This window comes from Corvus kubaryi, unplaced genomic scaffold (assembly GCF_017639235.1).
Source record: "Corvus kubaryi isolate FWS band 111438036 unplaced genomic scaffold, C.kubaryi_AGA036_p1.0 37357, whole genome shotgun sequence".
Classification (NCBI taxonomy): Eukaryota; Metazoa; Chordata; class Aves; order Passeriformes; family Corvidae; genus Corvus; species Corvus kubaryi.
In genome coordinates, this window is record NW_024581117.1 from 13,874,918 (window position 1) to 13,900,488 (window position 25,571).

Genomic DNA, 25,571 nt, shown 5'->3' on the forward strand with positions numbered 1-25,571 from the left:
TCATATTGACATTATTTTACTTAAATTGGGTTGAAACTAGACATTTAGTCTTACAAGAGGCACAAATTCGTATTTCTTCTGCAGGAATAACTCTGTGCTTTCTGGGAAGAAGTGGAGTGTGCTTTCATAGCACCAGCCTCATACATATTTGGAATCTTTTAAGCAAAAATCTTTAAATGTTTGTTTCTGTTGGCATCCAAATGCATTTGCACTAATACGATTAAAAGAACTAAAGGGCAAAATACTTGGCAGCTTTTGCAGTTGAAGTAATTAGGTACAGGAAGGAACATGCATAGTTTTTCCATCAAGCTCTATAAAATCCTGGTGTGAAGGTCTTTGTAATGAAAAAAAATGCTTACTGATGTTGAGGGTAGATTATGGCAGTTAGCAATAACATTATACGCTGATGTTTCTGAAACAAGCAAACAAAAAGCATGTTGCAGGTTTGTTTTTTTCTCTGCTCTCTCTGTAAATAGTTCTGGCTCTAGATGGATTTGTTAGGAATTCGTGCTTTTAACAGGCTTTTTTTTTTTTCTTTTGGGGCATTTAATTGTCTTGCCTTACATATTAAAAATGGTTGTGCTGATTTAAAAAGTCAGTTCTTGCATAGATTCATTGTGTTTGGCATTTCATGCATCTTTTACTTACAAAGACAACTTGAAGAACATGTAATCCAACATAAATGCCAGGCTGTGCCAAATCCCAGCTCTCTTTACCCCTCACAAAGGGAACTGTTGGATTACATCTATGCATATATAGGCAGTGCTCGGAAGGCAGGGGTGGAACCTTGCTTCCTAATTACAGTTTCTCTGTTTTCAGCCCTGAAATATAAAAATAAATGGAAAGTTGATGTTAGAGGGGGTTATTAAACCACACAATTATGATATAAGCATAGGATTTGAGTAATTTCAGTTGAGCCTCACAAGCAGAATACTGTAGGTATTATCTTTTACCATGTTCTGTCTGTTGAAGCTAAAAAGAGACTCAGAAATACAGGGTCTTGGTTTCCTAATATCTCAGTTGTATGTTTTTAGAAGTCATGTTGTTTTTCTTCATTTTGATGGAATGTGATCCACATTTTGAGCTCTGCTTCTCCTAAGAAAGATTAAACTCTTTCTGGTCGTATTTCTGAAAAATACTTGCAGTATTCACTAAGTCCACCATTAAATGGCATGTGTTAGATTTTGATAGAAGCAAATAATAGTTCTTTTTCGGGCTTGCATTTTATTAGGGATTGGTCTGCTTTGATTTCTCTTTTCTCACGTGGGCGTGGTTGAGGAAAAATCTTTGTTCCAGGAACACTGTGTTTGTCTTTCACTAAACAAATTTTCAGTTTATTCAGCCTTTGTTCATTTGTAGATGTATCTATTGAACCTGGAGTGAAAAAGGAAAGGAAACAAATGCATCATAAAGTACTCATTGGAATTGCACAAGCATGTATGGAAGTGATCCTGTAAAAAATTACTTGGTTTTAATTTATGCCAGGGGGTTTGAGTTAAGTCGTCAGTTGTCAGGGGTACAAAGTTTGTGTAATTCTGCGCAGGGACTTAACAGCACATTTGTCTAGAAACTAATGGTTTACTACAAAGGCACGTGGGACATACATTTATATACACCCTGTTTAAAAAGCTGACCACATCCTGGCATAAGAAAAGTGCTGTCAGATCGACAGATTCAGCTCGCTGCTATCTACACAAAGGTATAAAGTAGTAATAACTGTCAGGCAGGCATACGTGAAACTCTCGAAGGAGCTAAAGGACGGATCATGTGCTTGTTAATTCCTAGAACAGTTTTCCTGATCTGATTTTTAGAGTTTTCAAATAAAGAAGAGAGAGCCTTATTCCCAGGAGCAATTGGCTCAACCGTGCTGTTGTGCAGGCTTATGGGATACTTGTTGAAACAAAGAAAAGCATGACTACATCCTTATCGGCCAAAAGAGGTTTTAGGGCCATCATTTTTATTTTCTTAGAAAAGTAATGGAAGTGCTGTTTACCAAAATGTTTTACTCTTACTTGGTTTTTCTTTTTTTTTTTTTTTCTTTTTTTTTAAACATAAATTGTTTTATCTGCTTACGTATGTCAGGATAGTGGTGAGAGTTCTAGAGTTTTTAACAGTGATGACTTTCAGGAGCTGTAGTAGTAAAGACAGTACTTTGCAAGTCTGTCTGCTGTGTTGATTTTTTTTTTACAGAATTGCATTCATCTGCAGTGATGACATTCTAGGTGATATATCTGCTTCCAGAGACTTCTTAAAATTTAGCCTTTTATGTGTCAACATTTCCATTGCCTCACTTGAATCCAGATGAGTTGTGCCATCGTATTTAGTTGGGGAGAACTGATCTGCCATTTCTTTCAATGTCTGAAGTGGTTTTTACTCTAGGAGCAAGAATGATGATTTCAGTATTGATAATGGGATTAAATAGTAGACCTTTTGTCTCTGGCAGAAGAAATAGCTGAGTTATTCAGTAATCAGAGTACAGCAGAAAACATAAAGTGAATGCTGTTGCTTTGTCTTCATTGGCATGCCTGGAAAGCCATGTTTGGTTATGTACCTGAGGAGATAAGTGAGAATAAAAAGAAGTGCTGTTAAGTACTAGCTGCATACCTGCAAATGAGTAATTTCTCATGTTTGCATCCCTGGTTGAGGTTTTTTTTTTCTTTTACGTTTCCTTCTGGTTGTATAACAGCACTTCATTATGATATTTTGAAATCTGCCACCTTTCTATGTAATATCATCTAAGCCATGGAGGAATGGAAAGCTTTGAGCTCTAGATTGCTTTATATTTTGAGCCCAGCAGCACAAGCTGTTTGAAAATTCATTTGCCTGTTGTGCTCTGTAGGAGTTTTATTGAGTGCTACTGCATTTGCAGTTAATGTGAAGAAAGTTGCTCCCACCAGTTGGAGTTTAGAAGCAATGGCCAGGTCAGATCAGCCCACCTCCCTGGCCGAGGGGTCCTTCAGGAGTTGCCAATATCAGATACTTCAAAGGAGAGTTAGTAGCTGTATGCTCTGAGGCTTGTATATTATTATTTTTAAAATATGTTAGCTGATGTAAACATGCGTGCAGTAAAGCTATATGGGGAACTGAATAAAAATTGCAGATAATATTTCTATCGAAGCAGCCAAGTTGGCAAAGTATGGAGAACACTGATTCAGGCACTTGGCCAGCTTCTGCAGAGAAGTGTTTTCTTGCTCATCCAGGTAGTCCTTGTGAGTAAGCATAGGAGAACTGAACAGAAAGGCAGAAAATAAGCTATTTTAATAAACTTTCTTTAATTTCTGGTTTTAACCTTTCTTTCCAGACCCACTGTGCTATAAAAGTTGTGTCTTGAGAAAAGGCTGAACTTACGGGTTTTCTGAAGTACTTGAGTTACAGCTCGTTTGTACTTTTCTGATATACTGAAAGTATTTTTTTTTCTGTTTTTCCAGGTGAGGATGATGAAGATTCAAACCTTTTAATTCTCAGCTACCCACAGTACTGTCGATACCGTTCCATGCTAAAGCGCATTCAGGACAAACCCTCTTCAATACTAACAGACCAGTTTGTTTTAGCCCTTGGAGGCATTGCAGTAACAAGCAAGAACCCCCAGATCTTCTATTGTCGGGATACATTTGATCATCCTACCCTAATAGAAAATGAAAGTATATGTGATGAGTTTGGTAAGTCCCATTACAGCTATTTTCTTTTTCTCACAGTTAAAGACATTTTTCTTCTTTTAAGTGTCCACTGATTTCCAAAGGGAAAACTTCCTTTGAAGTGAACCTATGCTATTTATGATTGAAATGTTAAGTACCAAATATGCTCTTTGTTCTCTGAGACTGAAGGCTTCTAGCCACTGGTGATCTCAGTATTGCAACTTGAGCTCACAATCAAAGATAATGTTACACAGGTAGAGTGTAGCACAGTGACTTGGTCTGAGTGAAACGATACCTTGCCTGGGTTTGAAGTTCATCTACCTTAGTCATTCGCCTGTAGTCTGTCTTCCAGAAGCTTTACAGCGTGTGTGAGTTTTTTAAAGTCGTTGTTGGTGCAATATGCTAAAAAATGCAAAACAGGCTAGAGTCCTGGCACACGCCATTGCTGTTGCAGAGCACTCGGCAGCCGTGCTCCCAGGGCCCTGTACGAGGGTCAGCTGTAGGTGGTGTGTTTCTGGTCATCTTGGAATGTAGGCTTGTTCAGCATGGGCTTTGCCAGTGCTAGAAGCTTGATTTTGTGAGTGCAGAGGTACTTCTGGGAGGTGGTCTCTTAATTCAAAAGGCATAGAGAATATTCTGCAGCTCTAAAGGACTATGCAGCCCCTTACAGCTGGGGGAGAGAATGGCAAGATTTGACACCTGATAGCAACCAGGTGATTTCACACTGGGTTTTCTTGGTGTCACATCATCCCCAGGACAGCAGATGTGCTTTGAATATGTGGCAAAATGCATGTTGTGTAGACACCCAGAGTAACTCCAGTAATGGGTCCGGTGCAGTTTCTTTAGCAGTGTACAGAATTAAGTTTTATCCCCGTATCACCAGATGGATGAGTTCTGTGGCTAGTACTTGAAGAGTCTGCATGGTGGTGGGTACAGCTTTGCTTGCAAGACCCCCACATCTCTGCAAGGAAGCTCCTGTGGTCTCTTAGAGAAAAAAATTCTGCTGATGTGCTCGAACATGTAATGAGAGTGAGTGGGAAGGGCTTTAATAATGTTTCTGATGGGAGAGTCATCTACCTGTTTTTCTGAACTTGAGCACCCTGGCTTTGAGCTTGGTGCCCAGCTCAAGCATTATGTCAGCAGAGAAACCCTGACTCATCTGGTGGCATTGGGGCATTTTGTAAGGTAGTGCTCCTCTGCTGCTCTGCCACTCCATTCCCAACGGCAGACAAGATCCTCACATGGTGTTGTCACTGGAGCACATGACTGCTGGGAATAGTTTTAGTTTTGTGCTGTCAAGATTTTTCAGAATCAGGCCCAAACTGTCAAGTCTGCTCACACTCACACAAAACATTACAGGCTTTGAATGAACTATGAATAAAAGTGTTGGTTGCTCTTAGGAGTGGGGGTGGTTAAAAAAATGAATGAAATGCCCTGGAAGTTTGGTCCAATAACACACACAATAGTATCATGGTTTTTATTTACTCTGAGCTCAAGCTCAGAATATAAAGTTCAGTTTTAATTGACTCTCCTTTTTATATGGGAAAGGTTATTTTAGGCTTGAAGGCGTTTGATGAGCCTACCATCTGCTTTCTGTGGAGTATTTTATTCAGGGTCATTCCTTGATTACAGGTTTGTTGAAATAGTTGGATCCATAATGTAAGTGTATCATGGAATATTAGTAATAGATGAATCAAAGAGATGTGGAGTGATGCAGAAACTACGCTTAGTGAACCATAGTGAGTGCTTTGTTCAGCCTCTGAAAGCAAACTGTGCCATTCTCTTGACCTTTGCAAGGCAATTATCTCATTATCAAGCCAGAGCCACAGAAATCTTAGCCATAGAAATTAATAATGTGTACTTAAAATTTAGTTTGATTTAAGAAGCAGATTTTTTTTAATTCCTATTAAAAAAAAGAGCCACCAAAAAATCCCAAAAAACCACTGTTTAAAAGTATTTCTTATGAAAATAATGATGTAAAACTTGTGAGCCCTGCTGTCTTAAGAAGAAAAAACTGGCCAGTGTATGGTTCCATATCTGTACTGCAAAATGTATGGTGTCAATTACACTACCTTTGTTGAAGACAGCAGGCAAAGTACTAGTTTATCCTTTTCTTTGCTGGCAGGACAATAAAATGTACAACACTTCATTATACAAACAGTTTACATTGATATCATGTAGATTGATGTCACATGTGGAGAGTGATGACTGCTAAAGCTAAACAGAGGCAGGGTGGTACAGTAGATAAATAGATTACTCTAAGGCACTGGCATTTATCAGTCAAATCTGAGGGGATACCAGATTACAGAAATGTGACTAAAATTCTGAAAAGTTGTCTGTAAGGAGATCCAGACACATTTCGTTTGAAGGTTTTGGCTCTCTCTTACCTAGCAAATGAAATAAGTGTGCAGAAGGAACAAGATAGGAGTGCGTATTTCACCATTTTTACCTGAAATTCTCCTAACTCTTAAGCACATATGAAAGTTGAGAAATACATTCTGCTGATGTCTTTATGTGGGAAGCATTGGTTTCTGCTGTGGATGCCAAGTCTTCTTCAGAAGCATTGCTTTTGAGGCAAGTCCTACACATTCTCTGTATGTTGAAGTATTGTGCAACAGATACAGCATGTCACAGATGAGACACCAGAAACACCTTTACAAAGAGCCCCCAGCATGTAAGCTGTTGTCCTTGTTAGGCAGTTTTAATAGAAATGTTTTTCCTGGAAATATTCTCTCTACTTTCATTGTAGATTTATAACAAAAAAAAAAAAGTTTTGTTGAGCTCTGACTTCTCCTCATACTCCTTGCCTATTTTTCCCTCTTCTGCAGGGTTTAACAAAAATAGATAAAGCAGGAAATGAAGAAGAAGAATTAAGTTTTGTTGACAATAAATAATGTTGTTTTGGTGTGGGACTTCTTAAAGCAGAAGATGTATGTAGATGCTGTCTGTGAGCTCCCACAGGTAGGGCTGGAAGGGCTGTGATGAGGCTTTGGGCAGTCCTGTGTGGATGTTCCGTGTTTCCATAGAGCTTCTGTGAGGCTCAGGCTGTGCTAAGCTTCCCCTCCAGCTCCAGCTCAGGCTGCCACAGGTGCTACCAACACCGTGGCTACCTGTGCTTGCCTCTGCCGTGCCTGTCCGCTGCTGTATGGCATGTGCCCGAGTGGTTTAGGCAGGAATATTTAGGACCAGTTTTCTTTCACAGTCCTTTTCTGATTCTCCTCTGGCTTGGTTCAGTGGGACAGCATCCCATCTAGGAGGCTGCTGGAGAAGTGGGCTGCTGAGGAATGGGCCCAGCAGCTGGAAGGCTCAAACATTTGCATGTATTTCTTTGCAGCCTGCCAGGGAAGGACTTGCTCTCCATTTGCAGAGGAAAGACTGCTGTGAGTGGGAAGCCTCCTGCTCCCATTCTTGTTAATATAACTACTGATTAGTTAATCCAACTGCCTTGGAGGGTTCCCCTCCAGAATGCAAATAGGCTCAAAAGCTTGCTTCTGTTCAGAAAGCAGAAGACATAAACCATGCTTGGATGTCTTGATAGCCAAAGTTCTGGCTATGACCACAGTCAGACTGCACATAAGTATTCCTCTCCTGAAATAAGAGCAATTAGAGGTCCTCACCAGCATGAAGCAGTCCAGGTGGATAATGAAATGAACATGAGCAATGAAAATGAACAATTCATTTCTCTTTTAACTCGAGACATTTTTCAAAATCTTTTTCATTTATCAGCCTCTGGGGTTACTGTTACTGAATAACTTTTGTAAATGCATATCATTTACTGGCATCTGCTGTGTGGTCATATGTGCTGCAAGAGAGAAGGAATGAAAAAATTAGGTTCCTAATAATTTTCATTATAGACCAGAATGATCTAGCTGGAGGCAAAGCTGCCTGTGAGTGTTCAGAAGGTGTATCTGAAGGTCACTGGGCATAAATCAGTGCGCGCTTGTTGCTAGAGCAGCACATGTCCTCTGTATGTGCTTGTCCAAGAAAGGTGACTTCAGTTGCCAGGCTTCAGTGTGCCAGCTCCATGGCACAGAGTGGCTTCCAGGGTGCATCAATGAGCTGGGATCCAGCTGTGGTGTGAGTGATGGTGGGTTTCAGCTCCATCAGCCTCACCAGGTGAAAATCTCACACAGAAGGCTTTGTCATGAAAAATATTATACATCCTGCCTGCTAAAGATGAATCCAAAGGCTGTCTTTCATTCTGTGAGGATGGGCTTGCTCTTTCTATAAACAGGAGTGTGAGAGAAAACTGAATACCTTATTTCTTGTCAATTTTAAAAATCAATTTGGTAAATTTTAAATCATTCTGGATTATTTTTATAGCACGCTGGGTTCAATATGGCATTAAACAATCTCTTTGGTCCCTGGAGTACTATAAACACATGTTCAACCCCAAAAGAAGGTTAAAAGTTTTTGGGTTTGCATGTAAAACCCAATTTTTTAATGAAACATTTCATACCAAAAAGTGAGAGAACTACAAACTACTGTGGTATAAATACAGTTTTTGCTCTGAAAAATTAACCATCTTCGTTTGGCCATAACATGAGCAATGCAGAGGGAAACTGCTCATTGAAAAAAAACCGTGTGCAAAAGGGCATTGCAGGCCCCACTTATCTCCTCTCCCCATCCCCCAAACCAAACTTAACAATATATTTCTTGCTAGGGGAAAAGTTATCTCCATTAAAATGCAAACCTCAAAACCTTCAACAACTCATCTCTCCCTATAAAACAATGAAGAAGGCAGTTTGTCTCACTTCCAGGGCTGGCAGGGAGTGGTTGCGAATGAGGAGTGACTTACCAGTCCTGCCAGCTGCTGGAGTTTCTGAGCCAACAATTTCAGGGCTTACCCTCCGTCTTGTCATTGGCCAGGGAAGCCATGGAAGAGCAGCATTATGAAGGTGAAAGGACTTTTTAGGGATGGGTCATGTGCCAGACAAATTCTGTGGCATGGAGGCTGGTGACTTCAGGGTATAGAGTGCTACCATTAGTCCTGGTGTAGCTGAAATTTGGTCTTTGCTCTCATTATGCATCTTAGTTTACAGAAGTTTGTGACTCAGATAAAATCAGTTGTTTGAGGGAAAAACATAACAAAATAAAACCTTGGCAGAGAATGAGTCTTTAAAACAAACAAAAGAAAGGATGGAAGAATGTTTCCAGTCTAAATGAAATACAGTTTTCCTGTTGATGACTTACTTTATTTGCGTGAGTCAAAGAGTCAAAGTTGGCTTTTCTTTTTAAACTAGCTCTAGTACAAAAATTGTACTTGGGCTGACTAGGTGTTTTTTTAAAGTTTTTTCAGCTGATGTAAAGTATCAGCATTTTTGCTGTTGTTTCTTTTAGCTACCTGCAGGATAATTTATATTAGTGAAATTCAGAAAAACCTGAAGTTTCCATATAGATGCTTCAGGCTTCTTTGTTTTAATATTAACAAATATGATATTAGAGTGGAATTGGTGTTAGTGCTGCTCTGCAAAGACTGGAATGTTTAAAACATTTAGAACTGCAATAGGAGGAGTATGGAGACTTTTTATTAGCATGGATACTGGAAGCTCCTTAGATGGAGCTTTACAGTGGCATCTCCAACAGTCTGAAAAATATGCAAATGTTTTCCAAGGTCCTGGGCAGGGTGGCTTAGCTAAATATTTCAAATTTTAGGTCTCCCAAAACAAAAACAGGACATAGCTGGAGGGGAAGTAGTGATTAATGCATAATAGTGCTATATACAATATAGATAAATGTACATTTCCTCTTCCCTCCCACCCCACCTCTGCAAACATAAGCTTTTAGCTTGAAAAAGCAAATCTGGAAATGTTCTGGATTCTGGTCAGATTTCTTTCGTATTTTGTTAATTCAACTGCAGAGCAAGATATTAATGATCCCCAGATGTTGTTTATAATGATTGATTTTTCAGTTGTGAAAAAATACTTGGAGTTTTTTTTTAAACAATTGATATTTTCTAGTGTGCTCTGCAGCATTTGAATAAAATGTCTGAAGGCAGAGCTGTTTATGTGCCCAACATAATTGCTTCTGTTAAGTGATTTCTTCATTCTTAACATTTTTAGCTCTAATTGCTTTTTCCCCATACATCTAAAAATAAATATTTGCAAGTTTTGCATTCTGTCACTCATTGAAATGCATAAAATATTTGTATACTCAAAGCAAAAAGGCACTGATAAGGGGTCACATTCTGCTTTCCTTAGTGGCGTAAATCCAACATAACTCGATCCACTTCTGTGGCTGTTACTCAAGATTTTCACCAGTTAACCAGAGACAGAATCTCACCCAATGTTAACAGCAAGCTGTTAAGTGAACATAAGTAATGTGTAGTAAAGTAAGATAAAATACCTTCCTGTCTGCAAGAACTTCAGTAGAAACAAATTCTGTTAGCTTCTACTGCTTTTTATGTTTTTTAGTGCATTTTCACTTGCAACCATAGTTGTAACCAGGATAAATACTAAGATTATTTTTCACTATATAATCAAAACTCCTTAATGGAGAACACTGATTTTATTTGGGTTGCATGTTCCCGCTGCCCTTAGGAAGGCAGCAGATGCTGAGTGGAGGGGCAGGTACTGCCTGAAAAGCTGCTTCTGTCCATTCCCTCAGGCCCCTCAGCGTCCCTTCTCAGCCGGGGCTGGTGGTGGCTGTCAGCCCTACACAGAGCAGGGGAGCTGCCGAGAGGCCTGTGGCAGCTGCCGGTGTCACTTCGAGACAGCTGCTCCCATGGCAGGGTTCTTGGGAATTGGGTGTGGCTCCTTACTTCTTCAGGTGCCATTGGGTAGCAGCCTGGGAGAGAGGGGGCTTATGCCATGTGCTTGCAGTGACTGCATGGGGCTGTGACCCAGCTGCTTGAGAAGCATCGGGGCTGTGAACCATGGGGTGCCCAGTATGGCCTGGGCTGGGAAAGCCCTGGCTTTGGGGCTCTCACTGGACAGGAGGTGAGAGATCCTCACTCCTGAGAGTGCCTGTGGCAGACTCAAGGGCCTGGATGTGCCCACAACTTCTTTTTATTTTCTAGCTTAGTGATTCTGTGAGGGTATTGTGGGGTTTAAGTGTTTTACCAGGCAGAGTTCAGCAGAGAATTAATGTGTAGTTCCAGCAAACGAGGGGTTTGTGAGTGAGCTGCTCTTTGCCTGATAAATGTAACCCATTGCCTGCGTTTTGTCATCTATTACACACACGTTTATTGGTGTCCATTCAATAAATGATTGTAGGTGTACATTACTAATTCTTCCTGTATAAGATTTCCACTTGATGGCTGGTTTTACAATTCAGCTATCAAAATCATGTTTTGTGATCATAGCAAAAAGTAAGCGATGCTGTGTTCACCATATTTGTGAGCCGTGTCCATCACAGATAGTCTCATCTGGAGCCATCTCTTTTGCCTCATATGCCTTCGTTAGTGCATCCTTGTTTGACTGTTCCCCTGGTTTCAGTGCCTCCCTTGGACCACCAGGCCCACTCAGACTCTGAAGCTGTGTCTCAGAACTTTGGGCCTGCTGGCATCCCAAGCATCGTGAGCAGCATCCCTGAGGTGTCGGGACTCAGCAGTGGCAGCGAGCAGGGGAGACCTTTATGCCCAGGGAAGGGCCCCCATTCCCGTACAATGGAAAAGTGGTTTGTGTCAGAATATGGTCACATTCTTCTGATTAAACCCACTCAAAAAAGACAACATTGTAATATTTTCCAATGACTGTTTATCATGAATTACGTCAGCCTTAGTTTAAATTGCTATTATTTCTCCTTAATGCTTCTTGGTGCCTGCATAATTTACAGCATTGGCAGCTGCGGGACTATGAAATAACCTTTCACAACCACCATACAATAGTAAAGAACATGAAGTTTTTGTTGTTAATTATTATGGGACTCCTTTAACTTTTTTACAAAGTGACATAAAATATTGTTGAGGTATTTATGGTTAAAGCTACTTTTACGTGGATCTATTTTGCTTCTGGCTAGTTCTTAACTAAAGCAGTCATTTGTGGTTATTATGCCTAGGGAGATATTATGTCAGAACTGGTTTAAGAGTATTATTATGTATCACATGTCATATATTACATGTCAGCACTTGAGGCTGTCTTTCAATAAAAACAAATGTAATTTTAGTTAATGGTCTTTTAGGTATAGGCCATTTGTAAACTTACCTGAGTTCATTCGAAGGTATACTAAAAAGCTTTGTTCTCAGGGAGTGCACTTGGGTAATTTCATTTTGGCTTGAGATGGAATTACCAAAATATTTATCATTATTTCAATCAGAGGTGCTGCCTCTAAAGAGCGAATAGTTTCCTGATACCGAGGTTAATGTACGCATTTTTAAGGAGCTGTAACTGTTACTCATTACTTTGTTTACTTTTCCCCCCTTTGGAGCTCATGCTTCCCAGGTTCCCTACTGGTCAGGCTGATAGGAGTATCCCGGGCAACTAAGCCACCTAATGATGATACTTCACTGTGCCGCTTAAATGAATAGTTTATACCTTCTACATAATCCGTGGGTGAAGGGGGGGAGAAGTTAGAGGTTGAAGGTGAGTTCTGGGTTTCTTTGAAGTTGCATTTCAAATTTGGAAAATGCAAACTTACACAAAGCAAACTTCGAATTGATATGTCATTCCCCTTGGTTCCAAATACTATGCATATTTTCCAGTACTTATTTAAAGCAAGAAGTGAAGCATATAGGGTGTGCCAGAAAGTTTACACAAAGAATGAAAACACATAAATGACTCATGAGAACTTTTTCTGTGGTTCTTTTTTTTGTTATTGTTCTTAATGCATAATTATTTAATTACTGGTAAAAAAAAGACGAAAAAAAAAATCATGATTTCTCTCTTCCTCCCTCTTCCCTCCCCCCACCCAAATCTGTGCTTGAGCACCATAAAAATGATCAAAGCCTCTATTTGTCTCCAGTTGCATTTTCCTCCATGGGATTGCTCGTTTTGGTGACTCTGTTGTAAGAAACTGAAACTCTGCTGGGGGAAAAAAAATCGGTTTCTGTCACCCTGTAAATGCTTGGGCCAAAGAAGTGAAGATGCAAACATGAAACTGATAAAGCAAGCAAGGAGCAGGGTGAGGATTTTGTGTGTTGCTAAAGTGAAATTTAATAAGGGGAACATAAACTGCAGCTAAACTTGCCTGGATGCCATGAGATTTTTTAATATTAGGCAGCATGCTTGATTTCCCAGGAAATGAGTGAGCAATCTGAATTTAGAGTTGTCTGGCAGGGGGAGGGGGTGTTTCGTTCTCTTTTTCAATCAAAGGCATTTCACAAGCCGATTGCATGTGAAAGGGGAATCTATCATTACGTAAGAATGTAACAAACTTTTCCGTTTAATGAATGAATATTAGGTATTTCGGGAGCCCATAAAAGATGGTAAAAGAGAGAGACAGAGCTGACGTCTGAGAGATTTTAATAAAGATTGAAGTTAGAAGTGAAAAGGTCAAAGTGCCATTTGTTGAGCCCCTGCTTCTGGCATGGTTTCAAAGCTCGAAGTGCTGACTGGGGGGCTGTGATGTGTTAATGAACAGTTGTGGCACTTAACTGAGATCATGGGTTGGTCACATGAATATATATAAAAGATATGAGTGAACATTTTCCCCCTTTTTGCAGCAGTTGGGCTCTTGGAAGGACTAAACAATTAAAAGAAATGTTTGAAATGTTTGAACACCACATTAAGTCCCCTAGTCTGTAAGGAAAATGAGCTATGAATAATAGAATACTGCTCTAGTTAAATATAGTTATTCAGAATTGTTTTTAGCTACAGATGTTATGCCATTTTAGAAACTTAGACTAAATAATGTCAGATCTTGTTTGCTTTTTTAGTATGTTATTCATTTATTGGGAAATTCAAAATTTAAAACAGCTGGGAAAGGGTTTGGTGTTCACTAAGTAATCTTTAAAATGTGTACATTTCAGTCTTACTCTTACAGTGCTGTTTAGAAATGACTGAATTATATATTACAGTTACAAAGTTCTGTAAACATGCTCTACCATGTAGATGACAGGGAAACATGAAATGGAAAAATGAGATAATTTTGGAGCCAAGTTTTATGTATTACAGACTTGATAAAACAGCAAATGGCTTTCTCAATTTAAATAATTTGTAACTTTCCAGGAACGTGCGTGGATGTTATGAACAGTATGTCTAAAATAGCAGCAGAAAAGAATGTTCATTCTCCTTTAATTCTCCCTTTGATGTTTATGTCAAAACGAAGGAGTTAATTTATCTAAGAGTTTCACTGCATGAGTTGGACTGTACAAAACCAATCATGTAGAAATAATAGACTACCATTGGAAGTGCTGTACTATTGCAGTTTTAATAGCTCTTCAGTTCTGCTCAACAATTAGTCCATACATTTTATAGCTGTGTCTTTAAGAAACTGGCACACTCAGCAAAATCACATTAATTGGGAGATGAGGCAATGTGGAGAGAAATCAAAGTAAGAAAATTAATTGAAAAATAGTGTTTTGTTCAGGTTTGGGTTTGTTTTCTTTTAAAATTTTAAACACTGCAGTAGTAATTGCTGGTGGGTGAGACTTGTGCAGAATTTAAATTCCACGTGGCTGGGTTTTTGTGAATTTGCTTTTAAATCAAATTGCAGAAGAGGCAAAATAGGTCATTAAAATTCTTGCTATAGTTTTCTCTCTCTGAAATCAAGTGAGGGTATTAAGGGGGATCCAGAGTAGGGCTTTTTCTGTCTATTGACACTAGTGCTGTTTAAGTTCACATTACCTGTCAGCATCTTTGTAAACTTGATCAGACAGATCACGGACAATTAGTTTATCGTTTACACAAATAGCTTAAGAGACCTCAGCAAGCCCTTTTTCCTTGTGTCTATAGCCAGTGGATGCTGGTAGTTTCTTTCTAGGACCTTGTTTTTATGCCTAAGTCCTGAAAGTGAAGGCAAATTTTAGTAAAAGAAGTAGCGTTGGGTTTTTTGTAGGGTTATCATTGGCAATTATGACTTTTTTGTGATTTTTTTTTTTTTTAGTTAATTTATTGTCCGTGATGGGCTAAAGGCGAGTGGAGCAGTCATAGTTTACATTTCAGCTGAAGTTTGGGCCTCATTATTAGATACAGGTGAATCTTGGTCTTTCAGTGATCTGGCAGCATTTCCGTCTGCCTCAGGGCTGTTGTGTTGGTCTTAATGGCATAAATTACTTGGGGATAATGATAGATAACCAGTTGATTGGAGTAGGAGAGCAAACCTGGTTCTTGGATTAATAAGCAGGGAATAGAGAGAAGAAATAGAGAGGTGTTACTACTCCTGCCTCTAATGCTGGAGGAAATCTTATCAACCCCCTAAGAGCTAACATTTTTGGTTAGTCAGTCACATGATGATGGCTTGCTGCAAAAAGGGTGGTACAATTTCATGGAATAACTGCACTACTAATACTCAAATGTATTATTCTGAATTATGGGCTTGTAGAGGAACATGGAAGAGCAGGAAGTTTTATTGAGAAGGTTTTTCCCTACTTTTATCTTTGTGCCTCATTCTGATGCCTGTGCTTTGCATATGCAAATACTGGACAGGGTTAAGGAAGGACCCAAAAAGCAATTCATGGGACAGAAAACTTGCTTTTAAGTGGAAGACTGAAGAATGTCACTCCATTGAGTTCACGGAGGAGAAGACTAAGAAGGGGCCCAATCACAGTCTGTTAGTACTTCCATAAGGAGAAGACCTGTGGCAGTAGAGGGCTCTGTAATTTTGCAAACAGACACATAGCAGGACCCCATGCTTCAAAGTGGAAGCAGATAAATTAATGCTGAAACTAAGGCACAGTTACCTAGCAGTGAGGGGTAATTAACCATAGGAACAACTTAGCTAGGAGTAGCATAGATTCTTTATTACTTGAATCCTTTAAATCAAGACTGCTTTGCAAAAGACATGACCCTTACTCAAGGAAGAGGTACTGTCTTCATCCAGTAGTCACTCTGCTGTATAGGCAATATCTGCAGAAGGTAAACAAGGCACTGATATCCTACTAATTCCTTTCAGGCCTTAAAAACTATAATTTTATTAATGTATGTAATTTATAGCCTCTAGGCCAGTAGAGGCTAGATTGTGCTGGATCTTGTGTCCATTACATGATAAAACAATCCTTCAAAGATTTTCTTGCAGTCTTAATTAGATAAGGCAGAGCTTTGCATCTGTTCTGTAGATGGGAGACTGAGGAACAGGATTATGGAGGAAGCTGGTGTGTTGGGACTGTCTTCACTGATCCACACTGCTGGCTGTTGATAGCCTGTGTCCTCTGGTTCTCCTTGCCTTCCCCCATCCACCATGAGCAGTTGCCTGCCTCAGAGCACTGACCAGGCAGTGTGCTCCTCTGCTCTGGGGTCTGATCAATCCCTGGCCTGTTCTCTCTTTGGGAGATCAGCTCAGGGAGAATTTTAGGTCTATTTTAGGCCACTTTTAGTAACTTCTGCAAAGGGCTGTCTCCTCAGGTGAAGTATGGAAAATGTAACTCAGTAGCATCTCATTTAAATGTGTGGCAACACAGTGCAAGATCATCTGCAGACTTACAGTACCTACTTCATGAGTCTTCCCCGATGGGTCCCTCACAGACATCTCTGGTCACCTTAGCCTTGTAATAGCTTTAAAGGGATGTTAACTAAAAGGAAGGTGTTAGAAACAAGTGAATAGTAGAAGAGAATGAATTTATTTGAAATCACCAGTTTCAGGTCACAGAAAGGGTGAGAGAATATGTGAAAACACTAATGGTGGTTATCCTCCTAACATGGGTGATATTCACAGACAGTGCTGCTGCTTCAAAAGAGAGGTACTGTGCGATCTTCCAGCTCTGTCATCACCCTCCTGTGTTTCACTCTGGATTTGCAACTGTAGAAGAAGTTGAACTCCCACTGAAAAACAGCTCTATGCTGTGGGGTGGCGTGTTTACTTTAAGTAGGTGTTGATGATTCTGCTTCTCACTTCCCTGATGAAATAAGTCCCTTCACCTTCAAGTCTTACAAACCTCAGCTGAACTTTGCTGAGTTGAGCCTGTGTCCCATTACATACTTCCACAGAGGTAGAGCACAAGCTTGAAAAATGGAAAAGATTGTTCCCAGGGTCTTGAGCAGCTCTTAGCTCAGAATACCATGTTCAAAATTAGTAATATAGTTGCCCTCATTCTTTTATAGCATCCCGATTTTGCAATGAACCATAATCGTTCTACTCATCTGCCAGAAAATGATGGTTCTTCAGGGGGTTTTTGGTGCTGGTTGTTTTGAAAGGCAGCCTGTAATTAAGATGAATACATGTACATTGTGAATGTTTAGTTACGGTAGAGATGGGGTTTTTATAAAACAACCCCCCCTCAAAAAATTACCTAGCTGCAAATCCTTGCAGTTACTTAGTTTAGAAGTTTAAGTCAATTTATGGAAGTCTGTGTTTACTGTCTTTAGAGCTTGATCATGACATTGGAATGTATTTTGGAAAAAAAGACCCTATAAAATGAAGTCCACATTTATGGGTAAGGAGCACAGAACACTCAGGATCAGCAGTGAGACTACAGTATCTCTTTGAAGTGTAGCAAAGAGGAGTACTTGCTGGAGCCATGTTTGGTTTAGAAGGTACTGAATGGATACACTCCCTGCCTTCAAACACCGTAACAGCAGCTGGACCCAACGCAATTAATTTCATGAAAATGTGGACTGTGATATCCCAATGACAGCAGTCAGAAGATAAAACTAGATCTGAAGCACTTAATTTAAAATAAAACTTTATTATAAAGTCAGGTCTGCTAAGATGCTGCTTTTGTGCTGCGCTGCATGTGAGTAATCTGAATGACTCATCTGGCCTCTGACATACTGCAGCCTTCAACATTCCCAGCCACGAGTGTTGCCCTTCATAAAGGAAATATCCTATTTTTGGTATGGCAGTGTCCTCAGTTTTAAAGAATTTTCCTCTTTTAAAGTGCTCATACAATTAATGCCTCATGCATGTATTCAACAATAGTTGCCTAGCAACCATCAGAAATATTCGGGAGAGCAAAGGAAGCCAAGATGAATGAGCAGTAACATCAGCTCCCATTTCAGGTGAGCTGGAGAAGAAGGCATCAGGGCTGTGCTGACTGGGTCTAAGCATGCAGATCCATGAAAATCAGACAGTCTCAAAGTAGCAAATACAAGCTCCAATTGGCATGTCAGTCAAAGGCAGAGAGGAGGTGGGTCATGCAGCCAGATGCAGTTGCAGGAGGCTGCAGTTGGCTGGCAGTTTTCAGAAGCCTAGACCAAAGCAAGGTAACAATGGTTAAAATAGGTTACAGAGAGTCAATAAAAACTCCTTAGTGACTGAAGAGAGTTTTGCCACCTTGTTTTGCATTCCACCTGCAGCTAGAGAATGGGTGAGGTTTCTGCTTCCTTTGGTAAGAGCATTTGGCCATGGGTATAAGCTGCAGGCAAACCCCTTGGTAGGGCTTGGCTCCAGCCCTTCTCTTGCATTGCCACCTGATTCCCACTTCTTGCTGCATTTTAATTCTGGCGTAACTTCTACCTCACACAAGGTTGTCTCATTCTGAGACAACTGAGTCAAGTCCTTCATGCTTTTTTTAGCACTGGAAGATGCCATTTAAATGAAATGGAAATCTTTTCCACAGTAACAGCCCACAGCCACTATATGTCTGTTTGGATTTTGGTCTTTTTTTCCCTCCTTTTTTTTCATTAGAAAGGTTGAAATGAAATGCTTAGTCTAGGATTGGAAGGACTAGGTTTTATCATGGGTTGACATACTCTCGGGGCCAACGCTGTCACAGCTGGTGCTAGTGTGGCCATGTCCTGGACCCATCCTTTTCTCTGGATGAGTTTTGGTGCTGTTTCGCAGTCTCCCCAGTGGCTGTACCATTGTAGCAGCTCAGGGAACTCAACACTTGCTGTTCAAGCAGAGGGCTTTGGGGCCCACATTCAGTGAGATGCACTGTCTTGTCAAAACCATTTGAGATGAGAGTCTTAATCTGTAGAAGTATTTCCAGTTGTTTTTTTTTCATTAGACACGTTAAAATTAAAAAGCCTGTTAGTGTTGCTCAGAACATTTTTGACTGCCTGCCCGATTTGAGGAAAGTTATGAAATTCTGACATTTTCCTGTTGGATAGGAAAACCGGATTTATGATCATCTCTACTTCAAAGGTAGAGGTTAAGAACAAGATTAGGATCTCCTTTCCACTCATGTAAATCCACAGGAGTCAATTACTTTGAATTGACAGTGCTGTGATTTAGATCAGAATCTGGCACTAAAGTTTTTTGGGGTTTGCTCTTACACCCATCGGCTTCAGTGCCACTTGAGTGCCGACTCTTTGCCTTTGGTGTGTGGTTGGTGGTATTTGCATGTGGAAGTGCCTCAGGGGCCCCACATAAAACATTGCTTCACTAGCTTTAGTGGGATTTTTTTAGATGAGATGTTAAAATGTTGAAATCAAAATATGTAGGGGGTGGTCGGGAAGTATCAGGCACACAATGGTAATCAGAATAATGTGATTTTTGAATTGGGATATCTCATGACTTAGCTGAAAAAAATCCCTTATGTATCTTGGAGGTCTGAGGCTTTTTTTGATTATAACAGGCATTTTATTTCTGGCCTTGATGGCTGATGAGATATCAAACTTAAAATATGCCATGATCCTAGAGTCTGGTAGTGCTTTCTGGCACTGGTCAGTGACTAAATATAGCCAGTTTTGAACGGCTGTGATAAACCTGGAAATAATGTAGAGCAGAAAATTCTCAGACAATTCCACAGACAAATGCGGAATATGAAATGACTTTTCTGAATCGCATCTGGTTTTTAGTCTATATGTTTTTGTGCCCTGTGTCTCTTATCCCCAAGTTTTCCAACTGCTATCCTACACGTTTTGTGGTACGGATAAATCTTAACTAAGGCATCTCAGTGGTTCATGTTGGTTCATGCTAAAGCAAAAAATAACATTAAGGGGTTTTAAACCCCAGCTATTTCATGCATTCCTTTGGGCTTTGTAAACCATTTTCCTTTGTTTTTACAAAAAAAAGGTGTATTTAAAAAAAAAAAACAACCATGCATTTCCAAAAATCACTGTTTGTCTTCCAGTGAGCATAGTCCAGAAACATGCAGATTCTTGCATTGTATTATGGGATTAGTGGTATTCATCTGTCATGCATAATGTGGAGGTGATAGGGGAGGAAAGGAGCCTTTTAGAAAGGATTTTTTTGTTTGTTTGGGTTTTTTAAATGATTTGTTCCCATACATTTGTTTCGTTTTCCTTTAATTTGTCTTTTATTTTCTTTCTGGATTTTGTTGTTGTTGTTGTTTGGGGTTTTTGTTTTGGTTGGGGTTTTTTTTGTATTTTAAACTTCTACCAGGCTATGTTTAATTTCAAGATGGTGTCTTTGCTAGAAACATAATCAAATGTAATGTGTTCCACAACCTCTTCATATGCATGACTGCATAAAGCTTGTATAACAGTTTATTATTATAAAATTAGTATAGCATAGCATAGAGCAAACTGGGCCCCTGGCCAGATGAACTAGACAATGAATAGTTATATAAGGTTTTGAGGCACATGTATTAGAACACAAGCGCCCTGTATTTTCTTCTCAATTGTCTGCTGTTTGTTAATGTTTCCCTTTCAACGTGATTGCATCTCAATTTAATAGCACTTGCCATTTCAGGGTTTACTGTGCCAGCGCTCGCATAGTTACATCCCCTCTGTGCTGCAAAGCCTGCATGTATATTAAAACTGAACTAGGCATGGTTGCCTAATGGGTACTTTGAGAGATAGGCACTTATAGAATTAAGTGATGTATGTAATTGTTAATTTTGTGTCAACAAGTTTGAAAAATGTGTTTCACCAATAATTGTAATGCTCCATTCTGTGCAAAGTGTGACATTTTAATTCTTGTTGAACAGTTTCCTACCTCTGCTCTGTGTTTTCATGGCAGGGGTATTATTTTGCAATCAAGATAAAAGCATTATTTATTAAAGTTCTAAAATATTACATTACTGGAAGCTATAAGCTGCAGATCAATCTTCTCTTTCATAAAAGCATTTCATTGATTTTATTTTTTTTTAATTGGTCTTTGAACTTAAACGTAAGTTCCATATTATGGATTGCATATGATTCCAGAAGCAGAGGACTGTTTTAGTGGAGACTTGATGCTGTTTTAAAGCAACGATGTACCTGTCACAGAACTGTGGGAAAGGCTTGCATTTGGCTTATGCAGCTTTGGGACTGTCAGATCCCAGCCTGCTGCATTTTTGGCACAGGGAGCCCATTGACTTGGGCTGTGGGAAACCTACATTCAGCACTATTGGTCCTTGTGTCTTTCTTTGTGCCTCCAAAGCAACTTCTGTTAGAGACTTCCCATCTTTGGGAGTCAATTAACAACTCCTCCATGCTTTCAGCGGTGTGGGACGGCCTTTCCATGGGGAGAGGGTGCTCCATAGCATCTGACTGCAATAGCCCGGGTGTCTCTTGGTGACACTTTGACCTGCCTGGATTTAATTGCTTTCTGCGTGTAATCCAAACTGTCCAGAAGTCTGGATCCCCCTAGTACCTATTGCTTCAGTCCTTCTATTCTTCAGTTCCTCACCTTTGCCCCCCTTGCCACATGGTCCCATCCCCATCCTGGTTCCTTTTGCCATGCCAGGGCCATTTCTCCTGTGGCAGCCCTTGGTGGTTCGTTCATGTCATTGCAAATGTGAGACCGAACCCTGCCTATTATTTATTCCCTTTTGCAGTGAGTAAATTAATTCTTCCACCCTTAGCAGGCCTAACTATGAAACTGCACAAAGCAAGGCTCACATTTTTCTTCCAGCCAGCAGGGACTTAGTTCATTTGGCCCTTCTGTGTCATCTCATCAGTGCAGTCTGACCTTGTGCAGCCTCAGTGGTTGTCAACAGTGAGGGAAGGCAGTTGAGAAGGGGAGACCATCGCCATCCTCCACAGAGTTCAGGAGTTTCTGTGCCTAGGATTTGATTTCCCAGTGAAGCCAGTTTTTCTTACTTGCCAGTAAGATAAGGAAAGGGCAGGGTGGGAGGAGCATAATAGGCTTAAAACACAGTAAAAATAGCAAAGGAAACAAACAGTTTGTGCCTAATTTGAAACCAACAGATCTCCATGGTGATGGCAACAAATCCACTACGTTTGACTGTTTAGTGAAGACAGAAGGTTAGAAGTAGGAGTTCACCAGCCATGCTGGACTGTTTGAATGAACACTGGAGTAGGAGTGCTAAAACCTTCCCAATGACTGAGTGACTGTGTGAAGGTGCTGAGGGGAGTTCTGGGAATAACCTCATAGAAAATCCAGAGGATTCAAGTGTCTTCCTTCATAATGCATCTTCAGAAAAATCAGCTTTTACAGGTTTCCTGGAATTTTTGCTTTCAACAGTGCTGTTGTGTGGAAAAGAGTCCGTAGCACTGTGGCTTCAGACAAAAATAGCATGGTAGAAGACCTTCAGAAAGCAGGCAGTAAGCTTGAAACCTTAGATAAATAATAGGACTAATATACTTGCCACAGTGAATAATAGGATTATAACTGCCCCAAAACTCTTGACTGGCATTCTACCAGGGTAAATCTTTATGTGAAATAGAAGCCAGAGATAAAATTTCCGTCTTAATCTACAGATATTTGAGACATAGGAAGAAGGGACTGCATTAGTCCTTACCAAAGAAGAAATTCCTGTTCATAGTAGTCTGAAATATTGTCATGTGATGAGTCAGAATTTTTTGTTGTTCACATCTTCAGAGTTCAGGGCTACTGAGTTTTGGCATGCAGACTGGGCAGATAACACTTGCAAATCACACATCTCCTTTTGCTGAGGCCATTGGCACAGAATGTTTCCTATTTGCAGTAGGTGTGTTTGAGTTTCTGGTTTTAAAATATGAATTTTGGAGGGGAGAAGATACTTTTGTAGTATTTAGTCATAATGAAAAGATCTTCAGAGATAGCTGATGAAGACATTCAGAGTATATGTTACACTGCATCAAGATTTAGAGTTTTTTGAGTGAATATTGGCCAATTTGACCTTTGCTTTTCCTCAGTCAATATTTATCTCTTGGGGCAATGAATCTTCATATTCACCTTAGCTGAAGTCCAAGTCTGCTTAATAGTATACTTGGAAATCCAGAGAGGTGATGATTTGTCTTGGTGTTACTGTTATCTGTTTAAAATTAGGTATGTTGGTTTGGTCACCCATGTCATTTTGTCCGATTTCCTAAACAAAGCAGCTTCAGGTCATGGCTGACGAGGAGGCGTCTAGGAAAAACTTAAATCCGTCAGAAGGAGAAGTGGGTGAATCTGGGAGTGGAGCAAACTCTTTATTGGAAATAAGGATGAGGATTCCTGTACAGTGTCAGAGCCCTTCCAGATGCTGTCAGAAGGATGGGGCTCGCCAGAATTAGTCAGTAAAATTCTTGCTGTGTATTTCATGAAGTAAAGAAAAGAATTTTTTGAGCTTTGTGAACTTACCACAGTCTTCCAGCCGCCTAAGCCAACAGAGCACATCAGGTATTGTGCAAAACTATAGAAAGGCACTGCCCAAGAGACCAGGCAAAGCAGGCAGTGGCTTGCCAGGGGTCCCACCCTGTCCCTGAGATATGGGTCTGGGAGCAGGTGATCCCTGACATGGCCAGGTGGTGCTGGGACCATACTACCCCCTTCATTATTTCAGTGGCAGTTTCAGTATTTTAGGACTCTGGCTAGTTGAAGCTGAGACACAACCTTCCTCTGAAAAGTGGGGGTGCTGGGACAGCACATATGGCTGGAGCCACTGGGTCAGGGTCCCTGCACCTCCCTGCTGCTTCCTTGCCTGGATGCACAGCGTCACCTCTTCCGAGTCCTACGGCATCGCTGACTGCTGTTGGAAAAAGCCTCCTCTTACCGATAGGGGCAACACTTTGGGGTAGAAAGTGCAATTACCATGCTTGTGAACTATGCTGTGGGAGTGAGAGCAAGAGAACTGGAAAGTGCTGTTCAAGCAGTAGAGAAAGGCGGAGCCTTACAAATATCTGCTTATGCAAATCAAATCATTTGTCTTCTGAAATGTTCATTTTGCCTTTTCCCTGATTATATTTTCTGAATTGCCATATGTACTTCTTGTGATATTTCAGTCTTGTCAAATTAAGAAGAGAAGGCCTTACAATTAACGTAGGATATATACCAAATAAAGTAATGTTTGTCATTCTTACTGTGTAATCATTCGATAATATTACAGGTGGCCTGTAAGTTAAAAAAAAAAAGTGTAAACCGTTTTTGTAACAGTATAACTATCAAAGGTATTTGTTTGGGGAGAAGGCATTGAGAAAGAAGAAAATTTTAAAATTGCACAATTACAGTTAAAAAAACAGAGCAGGCAACGTCATGTGTTTCTGAAGAGCACACTGTTTAATTTTATAGTTACAGTATTTTAAGAATACTGACAGTACACAGGAAGGCAGTGAATAATTCTTATTGCAAAACCCTGATGGTTTGCTGTGTTCAAAATGTTAAGACTTAGTCAGCCCTGAATTTCTCTAAGGAAGAACAGGGCATTTATGGGGGGAAAAAAACAAAAGCTGGTTGAAGCAGTAGTAATGTATCAAAGCAGCATTCAAATAAAATAAAAGTTTGGCATCCTTACTTAGAATAGACTGGAAAATGGATTTGTTTTCATGTACCTTTTTTTTTCCTGATGTGCCTGATTGACTTGTTTTAATACCGGTGTTATTTACATTTCAGGGATGGGCCTCTATTATGCAGGAAATTGTCCAAACCCCTACAGCTGTATTTTAAATTGAAATTATTTTTTTTTATGAAGTGATTGTGCCGACTTAATTTAGTAATCTATTATTAAATATATAGTTTCAGGCTGTATAAAGCCTTTATATAGAACAAAAATGGGCACATATGAAGATCTAGGCTATATATACACCTGGTTCTGTATATTAAATCTTTTACATATGTTGTCCATTTTCAGAAACAAATAAACTGCTGCTTTTGAAAACTCAGCTTCTCTTCCATATTAGGGAATTCTGCAGACTCCCTGTGTTCCTTAGCTTCAGTATAATGCTAAATCAGTTTGTACATTAGTCTATTTTTAGTTATGAATGAACTTTATGGAGTGCAGCGCACAGAGTGATTTCAGAGATTCTTGCTCATAAAACCTGTGTGTCATGCGCCACAATTACAGCTGTAAACATTATGCAAGCTCTGGGCTTCCAGGGCCCGAGCCCTGAAATTTCCAGGGATAAAAAGCATCCCCCTTTGCCCTTTTGTGCAAAATATTAGGCAAATAATAAATCTGTGGGCATGAAATCAGGTTAAATAGTGTGACCTTGGCTGTGGTGGCCAGGCTGCCTGGCGTGGCAGCAGGGGGACACTAGAGGGCAACTGAGAGTTTTCTTTAAACCAGCCAAGCTGGAGATGGTTTTAATATCAACTAAGTGTTTAAACTCAGTGAGGATTTATTTTCCTGTCTGCAGATTTCACATAAGTAACCTCGGAGTTTCCATTGACAGCAAATAATAATCCAACTGAAGTTCTTTCGGAGGAAAATGCAGCGGGAGCGGGTCCGGAGCCTGCTTTTGCCCAAATAAGGCTTTTTTTGCAGACCCCATGTGTTAGATAATGATCAACTGACAGTCGGTCATGAGTTAATAATGCTGGATGCTGAAATATGCATACCATGTGGTATACAACAGTTCTGCGGGGAGAGACAAACACAGCTATAATTAGACATGTGAAACACAAGGAAGTGTGTAAATTGTTTAATAGTCCTCCACTTAATTCACTCAGATAATTTCCTAAGAACCAGTATTGACTGTGGAAGAATATTGCTCAACTGACTGCATATTTAGTTTAAACCCTGCCCTGCTCAGATAAATTTATGAATACAGCTCAGTTTTATTTGGATTTTTCTGAGTGCTAGAGATTTACTAGGGCCAAAATGCAGAGATGAGTTCAATTTTATTTGTGTTGATGTTTGGGATGATTACA

At 40.0% G+C, this 25,571-nt stretch overlaps 1 protein-coding gene across 2 annotated transcripts in view; it reads left to right on the forward strand.

Moving 5' to 3' along the window:
- Positions 1-25,571, forward strand: part of ARID5B (AT-rich interaction domain 5B) — a 117,533-nt gene that overhangs the window by 43,022 nt on the left and 48,940 nt on the right. For both annotated transcript variants that reach the window (XM_042033363.1, XM_042033364.1), the window contains exon 3: positions 3,429-3,659. In XM_042033363.1, the coding sequence (XP_041889297.1) occupies positions 3,429-3,659 (231 nt within the window). The remainder of the gene's footprint in view (positions 1-3,428; positions 3,660-25,571) is intronic.